This window comes from Gloeophyllum trabeum, assembly GCF_000344685.1.
Source record: "Gloeophyllum trabeum ATCC 11539 unplaced genomic scaffold GLOTRscaffold_00001, whole genome shotgun sequence".
NCBI classification, from domain to species: domain Eukaryota; kingdom Fungi; phylum Basidiomycota; class Agaricomycetes; order Gloeophyllales; family Gloeophyllaceae; genus Gloeophyllum; species Gloeophyllum trabeum.
Genome location: NW_006920410.1, coordinates 2,807,421 through 2,830,536, shown reverse-complemented (window position 1 = coordinate 2,830,536; position 23,116 = coordinate 2,807,421). Strand labels below are relative to the sequence as shown.

At 55.9% G+C, this 23,116-nt stretch overlaps 10 protein-coding genes across 10 annotated transcripts; 3 read left to right on the top strand and 7 right to left on the bottom strand.

Moving 5' to 3' along the window:
• Positions 1-523: 523 nt before the first annotated feature.
• On the bottom strand, positions 524-1,442 carry GLOTRDRAFT_113421 (uncharacterized protein; the record flags this gene model as incomplete). Its single annotated transcript, XM_007863025.1, has 4 exons — positions 524-776; positions 830-990; positions 1,041-1,287; positions 1,359-1,442. Coding segments are annotated over 4 exons (744 nt in total), but the record flags the coding sequence as incomplete, so codon positions are not given.
• A 185-nt stretch (positions 1,443-1,627) lies between these two features.
• GLOTRDRAFT_102613 (P-loop containing nucleoside triphosphate hydrolase protein) lies at positions 1,628-6,255 on the top strand (the record flags this gene model as incomplete). The annotated part of the gene is made up of 10 exons (XM_007863024.1): positions 1,628-2,204; positions 2,373-2,576; positions 2,645-2,802; positions 2,872-2,971; positions 3,042-3,253; positions 3,311-3,385; positions 3,445-3,630; positions 3,692-4,117; positions 4,176-4,304; positions 4,357-6,255. 10 exons carry the CDS (start codon positions 1,628-1,630, stop codon positions 6,253-6,255), a joined length of 3,966 nt encoding a protein of 1,321 aa, XP_007861215.1.
• A 79-nt stretch (positions 6,256-6,334) lies between these two features.
• Positions 6,335-9,364, bottom strand: GLOTRDRAFT_118964 (uncharacterized protein). Its single transcript, XM_007863023.1, has 7 exons — positions 9,182-9,364; positions 8,991-9,109; positions 8,471-8,929; positions 7,147-8,414; positions 6,878-7,093; positions 6,741-6,824; positions 6,335-6,687 (listed from the first exon to the last, which is right to left on the bottom strand). The coding sequence occupies exons 1-7, from the start codon at positions 9,244-9,246 to the stop codon at positions 6,463-6,465; spliced, it is 2,436 nt and encodes an 811-aa protein (XP_007861214.1). The 5' UTR covers positions 9,247-9,364; the 3' UTR covers positions 6,335-6,462.
• Positions 9,365-10,954: 1,590 nt separating this feature from the next.
• Positions 10,955-12,245, bottom strand: GLOTRDRAFT_109203 (uncharacterized protein). Its single transcript, XM_007863022.1, has 4 exons — positions 11,793-12,245; positions 11,352-11,726; positions 11,115-11,297; positions 10,955-11,061 (listed from the first exon to the last, which is right to left on the bottom strand). The coding sequence occupies exons 1-4, from the start codon at positions 12,222-12,224 to the stop codon at positions 11,026-11,028; spliced, it is 1,026 nt and encodes a 341-aa protein (XP_007861213.1). The 5' UTR covers positions 12,225-12,245; the 3' UTR covers positions 10,955-11,025.
• Positions 12,246-12,494: 249 nt separating this feature from the next.
• On the bottom strand, positions 12,495-14,457 carry GLOTRDRAFT_68954 (branched chain amino acid aminotransferase). Its single transcript, XM_007863021.1, has 10 exons — positions 14,238-14,457; positions 14,108-14,188; positions 13,983-14,049; positions 13,757-13,920; positions 13,592-13,700; positions 13,381-13,527; positions 13,208-13,329; positions 13,111-13,156; positions 12,847-13,056; positions 12,495-12,795 (listed from the first exon to the last, which is right to left on the bottom strand). The coding sequence occupies exons 1-10, from the start codon at positions 14,382-14,384 to the stop codon at positions 12,623-12,625; spliced, it is 1,266 nt and encodes a 421-aa protein (XP_007861212.1). The 5' UTR covers positions 14,385-14,457; the 3' UTR covers positions 12,495-12,622.
• An 86-nt stretch (positions 14,458-14,543) lies between these two features.
• Positions 14,544-16,468, bottom strand: GLOTRDRAFT_113417 (uncharacterized protein). Its single transcript, XM_007863020.1, has 3 exons — positions 16,287-16,468; positions 15,168-16,207; positions 14,544-15,103 (listed from the first exon to the last, which is right to left on the bottom strand). The coding sequence occupies exons 2-3, from the start codon at positions 16,114-16,116 to the stop codon at positions 14,739-14,741; spliced, it is 1,314 nt and encodes a 437-aa protein (XP_007861211.1). The 5' UTR covers positions 16,117-16,207; positions 16,287-16,468; the 3' UTR covers positions 14,544-14,738.
• Positions 16,469-16,559: 91 nt separating this feature from the next.
• GLOTRDRAFT_135510 (uncharacterized protein) lies at positions 16,560-18,635 on the top strand (the record flags this gene model as incomplete). Its single annotated transcript, XM_007863019.1, has 4 exons — positions 16,560-17,330; positions 17,600-18,045; positions 18,101-18,285; positions 18,340-18,635. Exons 1-4 carry the CDS (start codon positions 16,587-16,589, stop codon positions 18,633-18,635), a joined length of 1,671 nt encoding a protein of 556 aa, XP_007861210.1. The 5' UTR covers positions 16,560-16,586.
• Positions 18,636-18,888: 253 nt separating this feature from the next.
• Positions 18,889-19,724, bottom strand: GLOTRDRAFT_124654 (6-phosphogluconolactonase; the record flags this gene model as incomplete). Its single annotated transcript, XM_007863018.1, has 2 exons — positions 18,889-19,459; positions 19,528-19,724. The coding sequence occupies 2 exons, from the start codon at positions 19,722-19,724 to the stop codon at positions 18,889-18,891; spliced, it is 768 nt and encodes a 255-aa protein (XP_007861209.1).
• Positions 19,725-20,084: 360 nt separating this feature from the next.
• On the bottom strand, positions 20,085-21,587 carry GLOTRDRAFT_135509 (uncharacterized protein). The gene has a single exon (XM_007863017.1). It carries the CDS (start codon positions 21,486-21,488, stop codon positions 20,199-20,201), a length of 1,290 nt encoding a protein of 429 aa, XP_007861208.1. The 5' UTR covers positions 21,489-21,587; the 3' UTR covers positions 20,085-20,198.
• A 211-nt stretch (positions 21,588-21,798) lies between these two features.
• On the top strand, positions 21,799-23,103 carry GLOTRDRAFT_135508 (uncharacterized protein; the record flags this gene model as incomplete). Its single annotated transcript, XM_007863016.1, has 2 exons — positions 21,799-22,308; positions 22,364-23,103. The coding sequence occupies 2 exons, from the start codon at positions 21,799-21,801 to the stop codon at positions 23,003-23,005; spliced, it is 1,152 nt and encodes a 383-aa protein (XP_007861207.1). The 3' UTR covers positions 23,006-23,103.
• Positions 23,104-23,116: the final 13 nt, after the last annotated feature.

Here is a 23,116-nt window from a genome sequence, read left to right as displayed (position 1 = left end):
GACCCCGCCGGTTGCTGCAATGCTGGGTCAGAAACCGTAGCCCATCCTCCCTTAGCGGGCGTAAGGGGTGCAGCTCTCGCCCAGCCGCCGCCGCTAGCGCCGGAGGGTGTTGCAGGAGGAATGGCAGATGGAGTAGCAGTCTGCGAGGGAGGAGCCCATCCCGAGCGGAAGCTCGATGCCACAGAAGGGTTAGATGGTACCTCGACCTGAGATAGTGTCGGCCCAGAACCGAGAGACATTTGCCCTGCAGAGCTGAAAGCTGGGGCAGGATTCGAAGGCGGTCGAGGTGTGCGGGGACCTGCCTGATCAGCCCGAGCTGAAGGTGCTACTCCAGAGGAGGATCCGCTCACGTCCTGCTGGACACGGGAGGGATCCCCCTGGGGAGCGGGAGATAATGTCGCCCATCCGGATTTCTTGAACCCTGTACTGGGCCCCGCAGTCTCAGAAGGTGCAGGCGCTGCAGCCGCGGAAGCTAGTGCCGGAGGTTTGGCTAGCTTTATCCCAGCCGCAGCAGCCAGCTTGCGCATTTCTCTCTCTTCTCTCTTCCGCTCTTTTTCCTTCCTGCGATCCACGTCTTCTTTAGTCCCACGACCTTGCATCAGCTTTTGCGCGGCCTGCATGTCTCGGGCGCGGGCTTTGTGATGGTGAGCGTACGAATTGGTATGTTCGTCATATTGCGCTACATTTTTGAACTGCTTGTCGCAAAGCTCGCAGTAGAATGGGCGGAGCGTGCTCGATATCTCTTGTTGAAGCGCTGCTTTCTTTGCTGCTGCATCCTAGACGCAATATGATTAGACACGATAGAAACTAGATGACAGCAAACACGCACTTCCCGTGCTTTGCGTTGTTCTTCCGACTCCTTCGTCATCCGCTCCGAGTCAAGCTCCCGTCGTTGAGATACAGTTGTTTCGATCATGCGGACATCTTGAGTTACTTTTCCAAGGCCGGTGGAGTCGTTCTTGATTGTGAAAGGAATTGGGTCAATGCGACCTGGCGATCCAATTCAGAAAAGCACACCGCCATACGGATACTTGACGTACCGTCGCCAGACAGTCCGAGAGGCTGGCCTTCGGCCCACCCCATCTTGGCCAGCATGGCAAAGCCCTTATTTGTGGACTTCAACCTGGTCTCCACGGTGATGACTTCTCGAGTAGGACCTCTGTGGTATTCGTCATATTTGTCTATGCTCTGGTCGACGTCCATACGATCCACTGGAGACGGAGAGCGCGACACAAGCGACACATCGTCGTCATCGCGGTCGGAGTGTCCATCTTCCGACCTTGAACGCTGGAGGAAGGTGGGGAAGGGAGAGGCAGTACGGGCGCAATTTAGGCCAGGGAAAAGCAAGCAAAGGGTACCTTCAAAGTAGAGGCTTGTTCTGGCCCGGGCTCGGGTCTATCAAGGGGAATTGCGTTCCAGCGTGCGATTGATTCAGCAGACATGAGCGGCGTCGAGGACCAGTATGAGACAAGCACAAGCTGAGACAGTGGCTGAGGCGGCACGGTGACCCATAACACAAAGCAGCGCCAAATAAACGGGTCACCTGATCTGAACGCGAAGCCTGATGAGAACGCGTCCCGCTTCCGCCGCCGCCACTCCTGTCTCTCTCTCCTTGTCGCCGTCCGACATGAGCTCAGATGGCTATTTCTCCGACGAATTTGATGCGTCGCTGTTGAACCAGGTCAGCGCTATAGAAGCTGCCCACCTGTCGCCAGCCAACTCCCCGAAAAAGCTACCCCCTACACCATCAGCGCCTGCCCGAGAGGATTCGGACTTTGACTTCTCCTTCGACGATTACGGCGAGGTCGAGGCAGAGCTACAGCGTATAGAACAGACTGCGCTTAAGAAGCAGAATTCTGTATTACATGACCCCGGAGCCGGCCCCAGCAGACAACCCCTCGCCCGCACGGCGTCGAGAAATACTGTGCAGACCACTCTCTTCGGCGATGTCTTACAGCCTCAAGCCTCATCGAACAAGCCGCACCCCTCCACCAGGGCTCCTCTGCAGCGGGTGAAGTCCAACTCTCGCAATCCTTTCGGCAAGCCCGCCAAGAAGGTCTTGCAATGGGATCACACAGAGTTCGCCAAGACCGGCTGGAAGAGGGGATCCAAATTGAAAGGGAAGGGAAAGTTTCAAGCAGACGAAGATGAGGAGGATGAGGAGTTGGTTGAGTTTGAGCAGTTTCCTAATCCCGTGGTTTCTGGTACGCAGTCCCTTGCACACTCGTTGCCCACCATTGCTCACAGCTTTTACTCGGTAGTGGGGTAAGTGCTGCAACCCCGCTTCGTTAAGCTGAGTATGTTAACAACATCTCGCTTCTCCGTCTATATAGTCCGGTAAGCCGTGAGTTCTGCAGACGGAATTTCTGCAGGCGCTGACGTCCAGTATCACCAGCCTCCGCCGATGAAACTGCAGCCCGACCGACTGGCTATGAAGACCTGGATATATCCACTTAATAAACCGAAGCGGGATTATCAATTTAATATCGTGCGGAACTCGCTATTCGAGAACACGCTTGTCGCTCTCCCAACGGGTCTTGGCAAGACCTTTATTGCAGGTGTCGTCATGCTGAACTGTAAGTATATCACCTGTCCTCGCCACCCATATCCTCCCTGAATCGCGGCTGCTTTTCGCGTCTTGAAGTCTATCGTTGGTTTCCGGAAGGGAAGGTGGTCTTTGTTGCGCCAACGAAGCCACTTGTGTCACAGCAGATTGAAGCCTGTCACAAGACATGTGGAATACCAGGAACAGATGCAGCAGAATTAACGGGTGCCGTTGCCACACACATTCGGGCCAGACACGTAAGTAGGGCTAGTTTATAATCTTAATGGACTGCGACGTGAAGTTAACGAGCTATTCTCCGAGTGCAGTGGGGGCAGAAGCGCGTCTTCTATATGACTCCTCAAACCTTCATGAGTGACCTTGCAACTGAGAGGTGTGATCCAATGGACATAATACTGCTTGTCATTGGTACGCCCAACTACCTCCTGCTTCAGGTGTCGATATGGCTGCATCTTACGTTTTTGTATCTATTCTACAGATGAAGCACATAAGGGCACGGGAGACTACGCATATGCCCAGGTTATGCGGTATATGATGGCGAAGAACCCCCATTTCCGAGTCTTGGCACTTACGGCGACGCCTGGCGGCAAGCCGGAAGTCGTCCAGGACATAGTCCGCGCATTACATATCAGCAAGATTGAAATTCGAGACGAGAATAGCATCGACCTCCAGGGATATATGCACAAGAAGGTACGTGTGCAAAGATACTACAGTTTACAGCCAGTTTCAACTCAGTACATACACCAGATAACGGAGCAACATAAGATTGTCATGAACGAGGACATTGTCAAGATACGGAACCTGCTGGCTAAGTTGATGGATGTAAGCACCTACCGTTGGATCATCCCTCGCGGTTGTTTTGCCTCACCTGTCATTCGCAGGGGAAAATGGGCAAGCTAAGGCAGGCTGGTTTGCTCCGTGGGAGCCCCGACCCGGTCATGTTGCAACCATTTTCATGTAATTTAGGGATGCAAGACATCCAGAAACGGCCCGATCGACAATCACTAACATGGGCATATCCCGCCCTGAAGGTCCTAGGACAACTGGCCCGAGCAATGGGTTACCTAGTGAGTACCTCTGTGACCAGCTCATGTATGCCACTGACCTGTATGACTCTACGTGGTCCAGCTCGAATGTAGCATCAGCATGTGCTACAAGTGTCTTCAAGAGATCTCGGGAGGAAGTAATCAGGAGACTGGCAAGCAAGCATCGTCAAAGCAGGCCCAAAGCAGCTTACAGAAGGACCGAGTCTTCCAAGAACTCATGCACGAAATGGAGAAACAATACAACAGGGGCCTCGCAGTACATCCGAAGATGGAGAAGCTGAAGGCACTCTTGATCGAGCACTTCGTGAAAGCGACCGAGGAGCCAGCTGATGATCAGGATGGCCCATCGCAGACGAGGGCGATGGTCTTCGTCACTTACAGAGAATGTGTCGACGAAGTCGTGGAGTGGCTTAATCAGGAGAGCCCCATGATCACAGCCACGAAATTCGTCGGACAGGGAGCGGACAAGCAGGGTAACAAAGGCTTTGGACAGAAGGAGCAGTTGGAGGTAAGAGCCTGGCTTGGATGCTGCCCTCGAGCATTCGTTAGAGCTCACCATTGCACAGGTTATCCGGAAGTTCAAAGCTGGAGAGTTCAATGTTCTAGTCGCCACCTCTGTCGGCGAAGAAGGTCTTGATATCGGCGAACTCGATATGGTCATCTGTTATGACGCGCAGTCGACACCAATACGCATGGTTAGTTTCCCCATGTTATCCGCAAGTGGGCTCACTTCAGTGGTCTCCCCAGCTTCAACGTATTGGACGGACGGGACGCAAACGAGATGGCTACATACATGTGTTGGTCGCGGAGAACCGCGAAGAAGCCAACTGGGCCAAAGCCAAGACAAAGTACCAAGAAGTGCAACAATCTATAGTCCGCGGAGAAGACCTCCAACTCTACAGCGATGTTGAACGTCTCTTGCCGGACGACGTGAATCCACAGTGCATTGAGATGGAGATGGACATACAGGAGTACGTCCGCGACACCAAAGAGAAGACGGTCGCTGCTGTTAGTGAAGGCAATTCGCCCCGCAAAAGCAAAAAACGAAAGCGAAACGATGATCCACTGAGAAACGTTCCGGCAGGCGCTGCCTCGGGATTCCTTTCGGTGAGAGACTTGATTGCGAAGGGCGCTCCCAAGAAGCGTAAGAAAAATGCAAAGGGCTTTGATGAACAGGCTGGTGAGGACGACGACGTGGATGCAGAGCTGGAAGGCGGACTATTTACTTCACGTCGATGCGCCTCAACTCCCGCTGCAGAGTCGTCGCCTAAGCCGAAGAAATTGCGAAAGACCAAGACTGCGGTGGAGGCAGCCAAGGCGACGAAGACGAAGAAACGGAAGACTGTAGTGCCCCAGATAACGTCCTCCCAGCTTTCGCGGCGAGGCGAGGACGATTCCGACGACATGGAGATCGAACGAGGGCTTGCATTACAACGACGTCCTTCGCCTCCAGTCGTCAGTCCAATGCCAAGCTCCAGTCCTCCTCGTCCTACCTCCGAACGGGATCAAACTATCCCCTCATCTCCTGATGTCCCTCTGGCGGATATCATAGAGATCGAGAGCGAATCCCCTTCCGAACTGTCCCTCGGATCTGACGATGAGATCTTCGGAGCTGCTGCAATATCGGAAAGTCGAGCCTCAAGTGAGCCTCCACTACCCGCCCTACGCCTGGACGAATGGGAACCCGACGGAGAGGAGGTCGCTGATATCCCGTCTTCCCCTCAAGCTTCTCATGAGCATAACGGGCCCCTTCAAGATATGTCTTGGCTACTTGATGACGACGAAGATCTGCACCTGCAAGTAGCTGATTCATCCTCGATGCAAGACGTTCCTGCAGGAAGAGATGATGAGGACGGCCTGAGGAATCCTCGGGTCGTGAAAGGCAGGCTTCCGCTGTCATCTTCGATAAACCCTGCCAATCCCGGCATGTCACCAATAATAATACAGAGTTCACCCAGCGAACAGCGAGGGACCGTCCGGCGGGATATGCCTCCGCCTCCGTTACCAGTTCGTTTCCAGACGGCTCGGGAAGTATCTGGAGGACACGAGATGGTCATGCCCGAAGCGTCGTTCGCTGTCGGTGCCCTTCGTGCTCGCAGGAAGCGACCCAGGGTTGTAGCTGATGTGGACTCTTCTCCCGTGGCGCCTCGACCGCGTCGTCTGCGCCGTGCTGATGCAGCAGCGACTTCGGCGGATAACGCTGCTCCTATGAAGCAGCGACGTCGCAGACAGCTAGTTGACCCGGGCGCAAGCAGGGTCTGGCTCGATGTCGAAGCTGCTCATTCGGGAGATGAGTCCAGCGAGGGCGAATCTGACGACTTCGAAGAAGTCGCTAATGAGTCAGATCGACGCTTCCTGCAAGAGCTTCCGGAGACTCAAGTGTCACCTTCTTACGACCAGGCAGCGGCGTACCGTCAAAGTTTATTTACTCAAGCGCCAGCACCAGGACTGGGACCTGTTTTCGCTCATAATCCTGTAAGGCAATATCCCTTCGGGCCTGACCGCGGGCGACGGCCGATTCAGACAGAGCTCATCTCGAGCTCTCCACGACAGGACGACGACGTCCGCGACGAGTATGCCATCGGTAGCTTTGTTGTCGATGATGAGGCAGAAATTTCCTATCACGAAGACTCCAGCGAGTTATAGCCGCGCTACCTGACACCAAATAGACCGTAAACTTAAACAGTATCTAATTACTTGTATCTTGACTTCAGTTTATCCATGACAGCAAGGTGCAATAATATTGCTGCCGGGCTTGGCGTCCGTATTCCAGTCGCATTCGCTGACTGCACAGGCAAACGATACGGAATAAATATACACAAGTGAGCATTAGCAAGATTGTAAATGGTAGTACTATAACAGCCCCATCCCATCTTCCTCATCGCCCCATCCACTCGCCGTGACCTCCTCTTGAACGGGGGGTGAATGGCGAGTGTCCATGTCGTAAGGCGGCATTGATTCGCTTGCGTCTTGAGTTGCAGATGCGCTGGTGTCGGCAGCTGTGCCCGCTGATTGTCCAGTAAACCAGGATATCCGCACTTGACCAACAGAGGGGATGTTTGTTCCCTTAGCCAAACCCTGCGGATTGAAAGAATGAGAAGGGAACACGGCAATGGGTCAGTACAAAGTACCTGTTCTGCAGCTCCCCGGGATTTGAAAGACACAACAATGTCACCATTGTCTAGAGTCTCCAAGGATTCCATATGACCGGTGGCCTACGAACATAACGTTAAACCGGAGAACAAAGACCCGAGGAAAGATAGCTTACTTCATACCAGTCCCGTACACCCTGCACGTTTTCACTAGGCGCGCCCTTGATGAGGAGCTTTTTCGGACGGTTGTCTAATTTCAGACTCGTTCTGGGGGGGCCACCACGCATCGCTCCACGATAGAATCCACGACCGCCCCGTCCACGCCCTCTATAGGGCCGGTGGAATGTGCTGCCGTAGCTTGAAGATCCTTCAGAAAGCCCAAGGCTAGCAGCCTAAACATCCATCAAGTCAGATAAATCTCGTATACGATGTAAAAAGCGCGTACCTCTGCTTGAAGCTTCGCAAGTTTGGCCTTGAGACCTTCCGTGCTCTCGCCTTCAGCAGCAGTAGCGACAGCGTGTAATTCAAGTTCCTTGTCCAACCTCTCCTTCTCCTTCTGCTCCAGATCAGCTGGACCGGGGGTAGGCGTCTTCTGTTTCACAGTAGGGGTCAGCGAGGCAGCGTATGGGAGTGATGATCCTGGGCTCGACATAGTCGCCTTTATTTCCTGGCCCAGCTGGCGCAGACGCGCTAAGACTTCTTTCTTCTCCTCTCCGGTGGACGTGGCCAATTTCTCCATCAGCGTCTTTTGTTCGCTAATCTGCTGCTCAAGCAGCTGTTGCTTCGCAGCCAAGGCCGCAGCAGACGATGATGTCGAGGGCTTGCGTCCAGCAGGGGATGCCCCTGATGGCTGAAGACCCGGAGCAGCAGGAGAATCCTCCTTAGTGGACATGTTGGCCACAACGGGTGCCGAAGCTGCTAATAGCCTCTGACCCAGTTGTCCGTGACCCTCCATGGGCCGATGCCAGAACACCTTGACGAAACGATTCCCGAACACAGCTTCCTCCGAGCGCCATGCAGCATGCGCTTCATCATGAGTGGAGAAACTGACCAGGGCCTTCGATGTATGCGTGTCTATCGCGACATTGGTGACAGTCCCGAACTGCTTGAACCAGCCGTTGACCGCGTCCAGGCTGAGCTTGTCCTGCGGGATTTTCTCCACCACCAGCGTTTTGTCGTCTCGTTTCCGTTCGGGTCTGAAATTGTGAACTTCGGCAGAGAACATACCACCTCGTCCACGTCCTCTCATAGCTCCCCTCGACGGACCGCGCATGGGCATGTGCATGGGCATAGGCATAGGCATAGGAAGAGACATTTCCACATCCATCGGCACATGCCCCCGTCCACCTTGCTGACCATTCCGAGTCTGATACACATCTCCGTTCTTGGTCTCTCCATTATCTTCTTCTGGTACGCGCGGCGTTAAATCCTGAATCACAGGCAGCTCCCCTGACGTGGGAGGATTTAACACCTGGCTACCACCGCCCTCTTGCTGCACTCGAGGTAATAGTGGTGCACGATTCATACGACCGCCGCCTGGTGGTCGCATGTCCATCCGTTCGTTGGGGTCATAGGCACCGCCACCACCAAGGGACATAGGACCGAACGGCATCCCGCCCATCTGGCCGTTCATGGGGAGCAGCTGTCCCGGGACGACAGCGTCTTCTCCGTGGCTAAACTTACACATCGCACCGCGAGCACAGTATCCCTTGTCTGTATTAGTCGTTGTGATCAGCAGTGCGACGGGACGGACATGATGGCAAGCTCACGGAAATAGTCTCTGCATATGCCTCTCTTCTGTCCCGGAGGTTGGTACGCCTGTCCAAGCCGCCCATTCATACCTCCCGCCATGCCCATCATCCCAGAATCCATAGGATCTGCAAATTCTCTATTCCCCCTTGGAAATCGCTCCGGCCTGGCTCCCCACGACCCGGTTGATCGATGGTCCCCCCGTCCATTCGAATACCGGGAGAACTGCCCGTCATTACTGACCCTCGCGCTCTTAGCCGGGGGTCGCCCGTCGCGTTCGTCAAAATCGAAGCTTCGCTTCCGACCGCGCTCGGGGGACGGGATGGAGGGGGTTAGTAAACCATCGAGCGGAATAGGGATGCCGTTATCGTTATCCAGAGCGGACCCGGAGGGTGTCGGGGGTGGCGAGGCGGCGGAGTAGGGTAAATAAGACTTGGATCGGAGTGCAGCAAAGAGCTGGTCGATGAATGGCGGGCCCTCTATAATATAAAGCGTGTTAGAGCAAGAGGGGAATCACGCGACGATGTTGGCGAAACGCACCTTTTTCCAAAAACTCCTCCAATTGCTCTTGCAACTCCTTCCGCATCTCCGCCTCTGGCCCAGAATGGCGTAGGAGGGCAATCACATAGTCCGCAAGAGCACCTGGCTCAGCATCACATCTATCGATAAACGTGTATTAGCCCAATTCCAGGTGACTGCAGTCCAGAACGCGACCAACATCAATTACGCACATTGGTTCAAGCGTCCTGACAAGCCATGATCTGAGGTGTCCTTCCGACTGCGCATCAAAAATCATTCGATAAATCTGTTGGACGGACTAGCGGTGCTCGTGCTGGATGACGGGGAACGTAGAAGGACAGCTATTGCGATTACAAGGTCCAGGAGCACGATGGGGTAGAACAGCGTTGGCCGGCAAGTTTACTCGGCAACTGCCGGCTCACCTTCGTCACCTTTGTAGCACTCTTCGATAGTCGTCCGAGATTTCATCGCCATTATACAAACGACTTTGTGATGCTGACAGAAGCGTCAGCTACAGACAACGCTGCCGCCCTTGGACAAGTCGGCGCTGCTCATGGTTCCCTTAGAGGAAGTACGAATGCACATCAGGCGACGTCAGCGGGGACTTGGTACCAACAGGCACTATACGACGGAGCGGATTCAGACGCTTATGGTGGACACAAACCAGGTGGTATTCTCGAAGTATCCTGTCACGTAGAGGCACGAAACCTTGCCATCCGCTGCATTCAAGGGTATAAAACACACGAGTCAAACTAAGTCGCCACCAATCATCTATGATCACCCAGAAGGATAGACGAACTCCGCCCTATCGAGCAGCAACGCTTCCTACCCTACCTCGCCTCCGTCCCGCCACGCAGGGACGCTCCTCCGCTTTGCCGGGACACTCAAATAGGGGCCGTGCAATCGCCAAGCATGTAGTGAGAGACGCAGGAACCTTGCCCGTCAACCGATGCCAGCCATCAGAAATTCCCAGTTACCAACGCAGCGGCGTGAAAACGATCAGACATTCAGCGACCTAGGACCAGCGGTATTGATCCAACCACCGCCGATATACTGCGCGGTGAAAATGTGGTGCAACGAGTTTGTCAGACAGGCCAACTCGGCTAATCCGGTTGACGGAGATGTAGCCAACAAGGAAGGGTAACCAGAAGTAAATCCATAAAGCCAGCGCGAAGTATTCCAACGTCCACATGGTGGGCCAGCCAATTTCATCCCAGCTCCGTTCCGGGAGTGAGCCGACTGACAGCCTAAGCATATCAATCCCCGAGTCAGGGGAAGCCGCGCCCTGACTCGGGACTCGTTGCCTGTAGTGTGAGACGATATCGAAGGTCGGGAGCGCCGCTGTTGCAGACAGAAGAAAGAAGTGCCGGGAATGGGGTCAGGAGGTGCAAGGTGCATCAGCGAGAGGAGCTTGAGACCGGGACGCATGGGAGCCGGAGTCGACGGGGATCAGATAACCATATCATTGAACAACGCAGGCTGGCGTAGAGCAGCGGCATACTGCGAAGTCCCTACGACAGCGGGATCGAAACCTAGCCTGGGGATTAAAGTGTCAACAAGCAGGGCCATGGCTCACCTATGCAGGTCAGTCGATATACGCGAGAAGTTGTACGAGCATCCGCATGAACTCAGAAACCTGATCAAACAAGCAGACCCGCACCAGGAGCTGGGCGAGTCCCGAGGTATGACGGCATTGATAGCCTAACAAGCTCAGACACCGGAATTGTGGCGGTATAAACGATACCTAGAGCGGTAGCAACAACCAGAGTATGGAGGAATTGAGACTTGGAGGGACAGCACGACGAGGGAAGATCCAGAGGCAGGAGGGAGATTACACGAGGGGCAACAGGACGACAGGGTCTTTATAGGTGTGAGCGCATTTGGCTTTCCGACAAGCTGTGATTGGCTAGATAGTTGATTTTCTCACGCTCAGGCTGCGGGGTTTTAGCCGCGTCCAAGTGCTGTCGTGGAGATCCGAGATTACTTGCTAACTCGACGATACATTTTGCGAATATCCAACTAATTTACACCTGTCTGGAAACCCTACCCGACCTATCTACTGCTTGAGATCGAGACCCGGCAATTGGAACATCTAGCAACAGACTTTAGTCGAGGATCCCAAATCATACATGAAACAAATGTTACCTCGAAGATAGCTTCTGCGGGAACACCCCATCCACGAAGGCCTTGAATTCCCAAATCCTGCCTCGTACCTAAAATCACGCCTACGACGGCTCCGGACTCCTCATCGATGATAGGGCCTCCGCTGGAGCCAGGTGTCGGAGGAGGCTCAAACATAAGGTGCGACAGAGCATCATATGTTCCGGGCTGATCATAACAATTATCACTCGAAGCCCACGTAGAAGTCACGCTTAAGTTCACCTTAGCCTCGCGACCCGCGAAGTCGCGGTAACCCACCACCTTCCCCCGAACCCACTTACTCCAGGTACCACCTATCCACGGAACCCATCCCGGTTCGTCAGGCTCTTCGTCCACGACAAAATGCGCTCGAATAACAGCATTCGGATGCACGGGATATGGGGAGACGGGCATCGTCTTCAGCGCCGGCCCACTCTTGCGGAACAGAACCAGGTCTGACCGGTGCAAGGCTGATAGGACTTCAGAGACGGGGTGAAACTCTGTTCCCTCCCGGGACCCAGATATGACAAAACTCCCAGACAACCGAGTTTCCGAGTCAGACGATGAATCGACAATCGGTGTCAACTGGCTATGTCTCAGTAGCGGTGAGCGCCGGATCTGCCTAGCGCAGTCAAAACATAGGTTCTTTCTCTTTTTAAGTCAGGGAAGTACCGGGCGACGTACCTCTTCCAGGGTATGCGCGCAGGTCACCACAACGGACTCCGCCTCATGCTTTCCGGACCCCTGTAAAGCGAAGCCGGACGACAACGTGATCTTATAACTCTCTCCATCTTGAACGCAGTGCGCGATCATGGTAACGCCATCTTCTGCGGCAGACGTCAGGCTGACCTTTCTATGCCTGCCTGGACGGGACTCGTATGGCAGGGCGGTCTGCAGGACGTGCCCACCTCTCTCCATGTACTGTAATACGAGGCTTTCCAGGTTGATTCTGCTTGTCGATGGCCTTTCTGAAAGCTGATTTAGAATCTGAGCATCCAGTTCGGAACGTGCGTTCATCCTCGCTGGACCCAGAGGAGGTTTTGCGACGACGATAGGAGACTCGGCGGTAGCATAGCGTCTCAGATGCGATGCAGAACGCACACAAGCCCGTAACATGTGTAGTAAATTATAGTCTGAAGACTCAGAGTCATTACTCAGACCTCGACGGAGACGTCATGGAATTCTGCCCTTGTCACGGGGGCACGTGAAAGTAGTAACGCGTTTATTGCTTCGATGCTCGGATTCGCGTACAGGCGCGCATGAGTAATCATAAGAGGTCCTGCTTCAAACGGCAACCGTATGATTCGTCGCTCCCAGAGAGCCTACAGGTTCAAGTACCTTACATTGCTTGAATCGCAAGGACTCTGAATCGCAGCAGAATGCAGCATGATTGTTACTCTTCCGACCTCACCTGCGCTGGGTAGAAATACTACTGTTGCCAAAGTTGTCCTGAGGAATAACCACTGACGTACACCATCCTCTGATAATCCAAACAGGACGAAACGTAGAAATGACTACTCTGTTACAAGCACGCTCCATTCACTAGGTATAGAGCCCATTTGTCTACCAACAAGCTCCTGCCAGATAGGCTTCGAGACGGGGCCCATACCATCCGGACCTGTAGGGATAAGCACGTCTTCTCCCATGTAACCGATTCTGTCAACCGGGCTGATGACAGCCGCCGTTCCTGTAATCGACGTAAAAGGTCATGTAAGGTATAGCACGGAGGACAGCGCACCAGTTCCGAATAGTTCAACCAGCCGGCCGTCTTGCGAGGCTTGCTTGACCTCCTTCATCGTGACGGGCCGCTCGGAGACCACCAACTTGTCGGACAAACCCGGGATCTTGTACTTTCCAGAAGCGTGATCCTTTGCTAGCGCAAGTACTGAATCCCTGGTTACTCCCGGCAAGATCATGCCATCCAGGGGAGGAGTGACGAGTTCCGCGGCTAACAGCAAGTCAGCTTACCTCGCCCTGCGCTCAATATACCCCGAATACTTACACCCATCCTCAGTCTTGAACACAACAAATAAGTTCATAGTTCCGACCTGCCAGGATTACCATTAGATATATTCGAAGGGACTTGCGAAACCACTTACTTCCGTGAGGTTGTGTTCAGGGCCGTATAACCATAGATTTTGCTCGTAGCCCAGCTTAGCAGCTTCTTTCTGCGCTACCACACAAGGGGCGTAGTTGGCTCCAAGTTTATATGCACCAGTACCTAAGCAGAAATTTAGGTGAACTGTTCGGTCATATAGGCGCCTTGACTCACCTCCGGGAGCGGCCCGCACATACTCAGTTGTCCCATACAGACCAACAGGTTTGAAACCTCTAGGATAATATGGCCCTACAGGACTGCAGATAACAAAGAGTAATGCGTCTGCCGGTGGGTGGATCCCGATGGCAGCTTCAGTGGCAACTATATGGAGACGACGCAGGTCAGAACAAGTTCGGAGTCCGAGGATCCACCGAGAAGTGCGCACTCATGGTAGGCCGAACATATAGACTGTATCCTTTCTGCTGGGGAATCCAGTGCTTGTCCAAGCGAATAAGCTCCTTGATCAGATGCAATAACGCGTCTCCGTTGAAGGTCTGGTCCAGTTGCCTTTGAGTCAGAGCGAACTACAGTTATGCGAGTAATGTCTCACGGGGAGGGCCACGCGCTGTGCACTGCTGTTCATGCGCTTCATGTTCATATCAGGTCTGAAGAGGGTCACTTTACCCTTTTCGTCCCGGTACGCCTTCATGCCCTCAAAGATGGTCTGAGCATAGTGAAAGACGCTCGTGCTGGGGTACAGACTAAGGGGTCCGTCTATATCAGGTCAAAGACGAGGCATGCTCAGACCCGAACATGCTCTGAGCCGGAGGACTCACAAGGGACGATTTTGGGGGTATCCCAACCCGTTCGAGCGGACCATGAGATAGTCAGCATATGGTCAGTCTGCGAGTCTCAGGTGAGCGACGTCTCCAGCCTAGCAGCGCTGCATAATGCTCCTCACAAATGTATGCCCGAAGACGAGATTAGAAGCAGGGGGAGGGGGGCGCGGGGAGTCAGTCTTTTGGACTTGCAGTCTGGCAGGCTATTATTCATTAACCTAAAGTAAGATCCGCATAGCACATAGCGCATACCTCAATATCCGGCAGAGCAGTGAACTCCCCAGTCATAGGATCCCGGGTAACAGTCGAGTTCCACCGCAGCGTAAATCCCGCATACCGGCCAACCTTCAGTCGGTTAGGGAGCGACCCAGAGGGCATGCATCTCATCCTGAACGACATGGTGGTCAGAGACCAGATCTGAGTCAAGACCGGGCACACTCTTTAGTGAGGTCGGAGATGCGAAAGTGCCAGGGAGAAACGGCCCTTTCGGCCGCTGGGCCGCCCTAAGCGCGTCGGTCACGAGTGCGTGAATCACGCATGTCACAAGTAATGGATGCAGAATTTTCGAAGTCTATGTAACGGACGTGCGTTGCAAAAAGAAAAACATGATGGATTCTATGCGCTCAATGCTATGCAATAATGTTCAAAATCAAATACAGTTGGTGTTCATTACTGACACAGCCTAAACCCCCTTAGCTGTCCTATTAGGTGTGTATGTACTGAGGGACACGCGAAGTCGTGGTAAACCCGCGGTCATAAAGCCTGAGGTTGGCCAGCATATCCACTGGCTCCAGCGTCCGGAGAGGTATCACCGCGACTCGAGTCACGCAGGACAGCACCTTTCGATCGCGACCGCGATCTCTGCTTTTGTAACTTGTGAGGCTGGTGTGTTGAACCTCCTGACGGGGCGCGTTGTGCATATCTCCCTCTGTCAACAGGATCTGAAGGAGGATATTGATGTTGTTCTGACGACAGCGAAGCTGAGCGTTGGCTGAACTCGGAAGGAAGCCGCGGCACGGGCGGAGGCCTAGGAGTTTGGTTTAATGAAGGGGAGTCAGTTCTGGAGAGTCGTCGGCTGGACCGTCGGTTGGTGCTAGATTCAGATGTCGTGCGCTGGTCTGAGGTGCAGAGAGGAGGTCATGATCAGCGGAAGCAGGCACAGAGGCACTTCCATATACTCACGACGTTTTGCCGGCTCCTTATCTTTACTCGCAGATCTCGAGCTCCCCAGCATTATCCAAGAATCGGTGGCAGGTCGGGAATGCAAAGAATCGCCCATAAAAACATTCACTTCACTTGCCGTCTCTTCAGGATAGACAGAAGGCGCTAGTGGGGCCGGTAGCACAATCTGAACATTGTTATGCCTTGAATGCGGAGCCCCCCGAACCGTACTTCGACTTCGGACAGTAAAGGTCGTGCTAACGGTAGATGCCATTGAGGCCGGTCGGGAGCGACTACGACCGGATGGTACTCGAGGTCTCCGCTGCGACGTCTGCGAATGGATATCGTCCTGGTCGGAGATGGCGGATGCAGATGACTGTGGGGAGGAGGAGAATGTGGGAGGCGACGGCGTCCCGTAGGAATCAAGAGAACTGGTCGATGCATTAAGGCCCATGTTCACAGACGAGTCGCGAGAGAAAGGAGGCATCGGGGGAGTCAAGCTAAGATCTTCGATCGTGGGGGCGGATATATGCGTAGACGCGTCCTCGGATAACCGTCTCGTATGTGTTGTCTCCTCCGTGTGGAAGCTTCCCTGGCGGGAGGGCGACTTCCCCGGGGAACTCGGTATTAGCGAGACGTCACTTCCGCTGGGGAAGGATCCATGGCGAACTGAAAGGTGGGTCGGCTCGAACCACGTAGCAGGTCTACTGCTGTCACGATTTGCGAATGAAGCGGCATGCACCTGGCGATGATGAACCAAAGGTTGAACAGGGGGAAGAGGCGCCCGCTTGGGACGGCAGAGCTTCCATACGAACTGCCACAAAACGAAGGCAAAGATTATTCCTCCAACGACCCCACAGACTACGGCAATGATAATTGTCGTATTTGAGCCAGACCCATCATCTCTGGCGTAGAGTCGAAGGTGATTAATAGTTCGGCGATGAGGGGAATATTCTTGCTGAGCGGTCATGAGGAAACGAGCGACGTAGTGCGAGGGTAGCGTTTGAACGAGCGTATAATGGTACCACAACAGGACCGCAGCCTTCAGGACAGCTGACGATCTGTCGAGGCCGTGCATGCGAGAGTAATTGTCCAGGTTGAGATTGCTGTCAATTCAACTTATTTATTACGGTCACGCACCTAAGGCTCTATAAGCCGCACAGAACAAAGGGATTCGAGACGAAGCCCCTTCGGGGACTGCAGTGCTCCCGCTGGCAAGCCCTAACGCCGCAGCCTGCTTGAATACGCGTTGAACCAGGAAAGGCGATAAATTAGGGTAAAAAGTCAGAGGAGCATTCGTACTCGGAGTGCTTCATGGTGTGCTATACTTAGCGAGCGGTCAGGGAGATCTGTTTGCGGTCGCTGCCGCCTCAGCCACCCCGGCATCTTCGCGTGAACGTTCGTCGTCGCTGTCCCGCCCAACGCTGGACGACGGTGGCGATGGCAGCTGCAGCCCGTCACCGTCAGGCGCCTCGTTCCCTCAAGTCCGCGTCGTCGGTCTCGACGAATAATCCGCCTCCCCCAAAGCCGACATCCCAGCAGTCCACTTCTCTCGCGAAGCGGCTCTTGTTTCCGAATCTGCCCCTTGGTGCAGATCTACCGCCTCTGCTTGCGACGCCTTCGACGCCTGAACTCAATGCTGAACTGTACGATTTCATAGCACTTGCCCTGCGTGCATTTGTGAACCCTTGGTGGACGAAGATCACGCGCTATGACAAGGAATTTGTCGTCGAAGTCAACCGCATACTCACTGTTGTCATTCGAGTGCTAGAGGAACGGCTGATCAACGCCGATTTGTCGCCTTTGGTGTTTGGTGACATACCCACTCTGGTGATGCAGCACTACAAGGACTACCGGAATGCCGCTGCAAAGGTGTCAACGTCCTATGCAACAGGAGGATCTGCATCCCTTCCGCAGCTGTTCCACCAGCTGCAACCCCACATGGCCATAACGGCTGAGGGAACGATACACGAGGACTATGTGCGCCAGGCTATTGACCATATTCTCAAAGCGTGTCTGCCGCCCGAAGATTATGAGCCAGATACCGAACGCTACATCATCCGCGAGATTATCCTGAAGGTGCTGCTGGGCAGCGTTGCACCTAGGGTCACGCAGCCATGGTTTATTTACAAGCTCATCCTGGACCAACTGGGACCCGCGCAAGTAGCTGCTCCTGTGTCAGAGGTACGTGTCCGTGCTATGTTATCTGAACGTTCCGTGATTGTAACCATGTTCTTGGCGGATACAGTCTTCCTGGGAGTATCACCCGTTGAGTGGCCCGCGTTCCGGGGGAGGCATCCTGCTTCCTCTGTTTCTTGTATCGATGCTCTCTGAATATACCAATGCTTATATGCGTGTTATTGAACGGGTGATGCCTTCAGGAAATAAGACCGATCTCGCCAAATATATTTGCATTACATTGGCTAAGTATCTTTGCTGATTCTGTCTTGAAGCCTGCAGATTCCACACCCTCACAGCCGTTGTTTTCCCTCCAATCACTCACTTTCCAGTCCCTCGTCGTCTTCTTTCTTTCCGCTGTCCAGTCCATATCAACGTTCTGCCTGGCGCTCATCAACGCATACAAACATCTCATGCTCACCATCAAGCTCGTGAATCAGTCAGCGCCTACTCAGCTTCGCGCCCAAACCATCCCCGACGCCGCCAGTAATATGCCCCCCTCGCCTTCGCCTGGTTCAACGCCCAAATCGGAAGATAAAGTCATACTGGGTGAACCTTCCGACCCGTCATCGCAAACTCCCGCACATTTCCACCCGAGCTACGCGGATGGACCGCTGGCCATGGTGGCAGAACTGCTAAACATGCGCGATCGGTTCACGTCGTCTACGGCGATAGGCATGATAGAATGGGTTGCCGCAGCTTCCAACCCCTTTCTGGACAAGTATGTGTCACATTTATGCGCAGCATTAAGGCATGATTTCTCATGATACTTCCAGGTTCCTGCCGTACATGCTATACAAGCACGCGCTCTCGAGTGCCCAGATCACGAACATAGTCCGAATTGCGAAGAACACGCTGTTCCCTAATGGGTACCCTGCACCTCCACCTATCGACCCTACGCCGGAGGAACAAATACTCATTCGCCAAAATCTGGAGAAGCGGATTTTAGAGAAGGTCCCAGGTCCGTGGTTTCTTCCTGGAGGAATAACCGACTCACGAGTGCCTTTGCCATTAGCTGCTGCGTTACCTCTTCTTGGCGTGACGCCGGAGATCCGCGCGGAGACAGTCAGGTCTCTCCTCGACCCACTCTCCTCGGCAGCGTGCAACGCCCATCTCTTCCTGTTCGTCCTCGACCTCATACTGCTCGCCATTTTCCCTGAGATGGCCGTAGCCGCTGCCTTGGGCGGCGACACGTATACTACTGGAGGCACGACAGATGGAGAGGGGAATAATGGGGGCGGGGAGGGTTTAGGGCTAGGTACGCTGAGTCGGACGACGTCGATTACGCCCCCCGGATCCGCACCGCTGTGATGCGTGCTTGATGGTTTTGCTCTCTTCTATTTTACGGATAATGACCTGTTGACACGGCATATTATACCATCCTTCGCGAGATGGCGACACGGAATGCAGACATACGTAATTACATGGATATCAGCGGCCCTCTCTGTCCGTGGCAAGGACAATTAAGTACTGACGACTAACAAGCATAAGAACGGATAAAGATACGTAAGACTACAGGTTGTGATAACTTCTCTCTTCTCCGTCGCAAACGAAAACTCGAGTCTCACAACTTGAACGGCGTCTTTGGATACTCGACTTTCGCTGCGGCAGCGTCATCCACGAACCAATACAACTGCCCCGGGGACGCCGGGCGCACGCGCGACGCAGGGAGGCCCTCCTCGGGTTTGTCCAGCACCGTCTTGAGCACATCCTGCTTGCTCTCGCCCGCCGCGACGAACGCGACGCGCGCCGCATGGTTGATCACGGGGAACGTGAGCGTGATGCGCCGCGGCGGGGGCTTCGGCGAGTCGTCGACGTACGCGACCCAGCGGTCCTCCTCGGAGAGGAGCGCGTGCCCGGGGAAGAGGCTCGCGGTGTGCCCGTCGGGGCCCATGCCGAGCAGGATGAGGTCGAACACGGGGAAGCGCGCGGCGTCCTTCTGCGCGAACTCGTGGATGAGCTGCTTCTCGTACGCGTCCGCGAGCTCCTCGAGGTCGTCGAGCAGCGCGGGGTCGAGCGTGTGGATGTTCGCCGGCGGGAGGGGCACCTTGGAGTAGAACTCGGCCGTGCAGAGCTGGTGGTTCGAGTCGGGGTGGTCGAGCGGGACCGCGCGCTCGTCCGCGTAGAAGACCTGCCTGCGGGTAGCAGCGGCGTGCAGTCGGTCAGTCAGCTGCCGTTCGTTCGCTGAGCGCAGCGGACTCACCACTTGTCCCACTTGACGCCCGTGCGCTTCGCGAGCGCGCTGAGCTGCTTGGGCAGCGACCCGCCGGAGAGCGCGATGGTAAACCTCCCCTTCTTCTCGATCGCCTCCTTCTGCGCCTTTATCACAAAGTCGGCGAGCGCCTCGGTGAGCTCGCTCGCCGTCGGGAACGAGCAGACGATGGGTGCGGCGGCGACCATGGGCGTGTGTTTTAGTGTACAGTAGTTTCGGGGTTGTGCAATTTACGCCAGAGGCGGCGGCGGCGTCGGTGGTATAGCGTGAAGAGGTGCCGTGCGCTGAAGCCGGTGCAGGGGATTATCAAGGGGTGATGTCATCATCGACCTTATCGTCTCAATCTTCAGCCACCGCCACATCTGCCACAATTCCAGACAGACTGAAATATTTACCGCGAACGAGAGGGGGTGTTGCAAAGAGCATGCACAGTCCCATGATTCGTTCCGTAACAGCATTTCCACCGAGGCTCAATCACGGCGGCCCCACAACGCCAGCCAGGCACGTCGAGATATTCGCCGTTTATGGAAATCACTACAACTGTGGCAGTCGGTACTAAACGTGCTGCTATAGATACACGGGAGATACAAATACACTATTTCGTTACATTCCGTGTGCAGAGTTCGTATGTTCGTGTTCAATATGTACGTGCAAGACCCCTCCTACCGCTCACCCGCCTCCAAACGCTGCTGGACCACCTCCCCTTGCTCCGAGATATACCAATGCGTCCCCTGGTCCACCAAGCTCGCGATCCAATCGTGGATCCGCCTATGCACATAAACGTCGGCACTCCTCATGCGGCTGCACCCTGAATGCTGCCCCGCGATCCTGGACCTTAGCATCTCCTCGATAGCGTCGTCCGGGAAATCCGTCTTGCCAACGCTCAGCCGCATCTCCAGCGCCTCGAGCTGGGGCAGCAAACACCCCCGACCCTCCTTCCGCGTCATCTCGTCGAAGAACATCCTGCTCGGGAAGCTCATCCTCCCAATGCCAGCTATGGACAGCCGCGTGAGGTTTGGCACGAGCGCGCACAGGGCGCGAAAGTCCTCAAACGCATCCAGGCGCAAGCCCGCGAGGGCCAAGCTCTGCAACTGACACTGGGAGCGCGCGAGCAGCGGGGCGACCTCGCGGCACAGGGGCACGATGTTGCCGGGCACGGCCACGTCGAGGTGCTTTAGGTTGGGCGCGGCAAAGTGCTCGAGCACGCGGACGAAGCCGAGCACGCGCGTGGGGTGCACGCGCAGGGACTCGAGCGCGGGGAACACGATGGGCGTGGGGGCGCCGCCGACGAGGAGGATCTCGCCAGCAGGGCTGAGGGAGCAGGAGGTGAGGGCGGAGCACTCGCGCAGGAGCGAGAGCCAGGGTTTTGTGGGTTCCCAGTTGGCGACGCGCAGGTGGGTGAGCTGCGCCCAGGGGAGGACGAGGCGGTGCGGGAAGCCGTCGAGGGCGAGCGCGCGGAGGCGCGGGGCGGAGATGTCGAGCGGGAAGGTGGGCTCTTTGGGGTAGAAGGCGTGGTCCTTGGGGGAGGTGAGGGAGAGGGATTCGAGGAGGGGCATGTTGTCGCGGAGGGCGGCGGAGAACGGGTCGGGGGCGGCGAGGTGGAGGCGGGTGCAGCGGGGGAGGTGGGAGAGGAGGGAGGCTGGGAGCGAATGAGGGTCGGGTATTGTCAGCGAGAGGGAGAGCGGGCGGGCGCCGGAGCGCTGGAGCCAGAGGTCTGCGAGCGAGACCAAGGACCGGTACTGATGCTCAGTGAAAGGGGAGTAGAGGCGGAGGGAAGTCCAGAGGGCCGGAGTGGTGATGGCACAGCGCCGCCAGGACCTGCAGACGCGGGTGAGGAGGAGGGGCGCGCGATTCCTGTGCGGAGACATGTAGGTCTCGGAGTGATCGAGGCAATGGCAGAATATTTCTGAAAGCATCTCGAGGGGGAGCATTTCGACTGGAGCTCGGTGCATTTCGTCGTCCTCGCTGGGTGGTTCGAGAAAGTAGGAGCAGCGCTGGTCGAGTGAAAAGGGGGTGGAGGGAGCGGAACAGGCCGGGGAGAGGATAAATGAAGCCCAAGGACGCAACGTAAGGGTGGCCATGGGGTCGTATGACTTTGGGGGCGGAGGGCGGTGGGTTTGGGAGCACACGAGGACGCTTCTGAAGCGGGGAGTTTGTATTCGACGACGGAAGAGCGATGGGTCACGACTGACGGCCACGTGCGGTGACGTCTGTCCAATCGACGATTGTCAATGCTCGTCGTACGCCTCCCGTCTTGGCGCCATGTCACGCCCGTCCTTCCTCGCCCTGCCCCACGAGCTCCGCGAACTCGTCGCCGGCGACCTCGACCACCCCGCCGACCTCCGCGCACTCGCCCTCACGTGCCGCGCCCTCTACCTCCTCCTCGTCCCCGCCTTCCTCGACTACTGCGCCATCCGCCCCTTCATCCACGCCCCCGACCTCTGGCACCACCTCGCCGCCGCCCCCCTCCTCGCCGCTCACGTCAAGCATCTCCTCCTATGCCGCCGCGACTACCGCCTCCCCCGCGGCTTCCACCCCGACGACCACGTCACTCGCAGGAGCCAGCAAGTCTACCGCGAGGGCGTCCTCCAGCTCGCCCGCGCGCTCAGAAACATGTCCGCCCTCCTCTCCTTCCAGTTCCCACCCGGCATCCGCGGCAAGAACGACGAGATCTGGGAAGCCCTCGCCGAGTCCTGCCCGAACCTGCGCGAGCTCGTTCTCTGGGACTCGTCTCCCTACGATTTCGAGCACCGGCCCCTCTACGAGTCCAAGGTGAGACCCCAATCTCCAACCCATCTCTTTCTCCCCAACAAACCCATCCACCCAGGTCTTCGACCTCCAAGACCTCTCCGTCTTCAAGCTCTACGAAGCCGCCTACGCCGGCAGCATCATCCCGCCCCCGACCGCCCGCCTCCGCCACTTCCTCCTCAACTCCCCGCACCTCGAGGAGCTCCTCCTCCACTTTCACTTTGTCGACCGCCGCATCGCCGCCCCGCTCGACGCCCTCTTCGCCTCCGCCCACTGGCCGCGCCTGCGCGCGCTCGAGCTCTCCTCCGTCTCCTGCCGCGCGGAGACCGCCGCGCCGTTCTTCCGCCGGCACCCGGCCATCGAGAAGATTTCGCTGTTTGACGACTTTTACGACCGCGTGGATTTGGCGCTCGTCGAGCCGGGGACGCTCCCGCGCCTGCGCGTGTTCTACGGGACCGTCGCGAGCCTCAAGGCCCTCGCGCGCGCCCGCGCGCCGCTGCAGGACGTCACCCTCCGATGGGTCCTGCTCAACCAGGAGATCGTGCTCGCGCTCATGCGCAAGTTCGACGCGATCAAGGCCGGCGCGCGCGAGGACGACGCGGAGGGGTGGATGGTTGGCATATTCGAGGCGGTCCCGCGCGTGATATTGACGGACGGCTCGGCGCGCGTCAAGGCGAAGATGGCAGAAGGTAAGATGAGCTTTCAGTGGGAGAGCATATGAGGGAAGATGGCATTGGTGTTATCCCTGCTAGAATTATAGGTACCACTTTGTAGCGTACATGCCTTTCTAAATTGCAGTCCACGGCGCGGGTGCCGGGCCGGAAGCAATTCG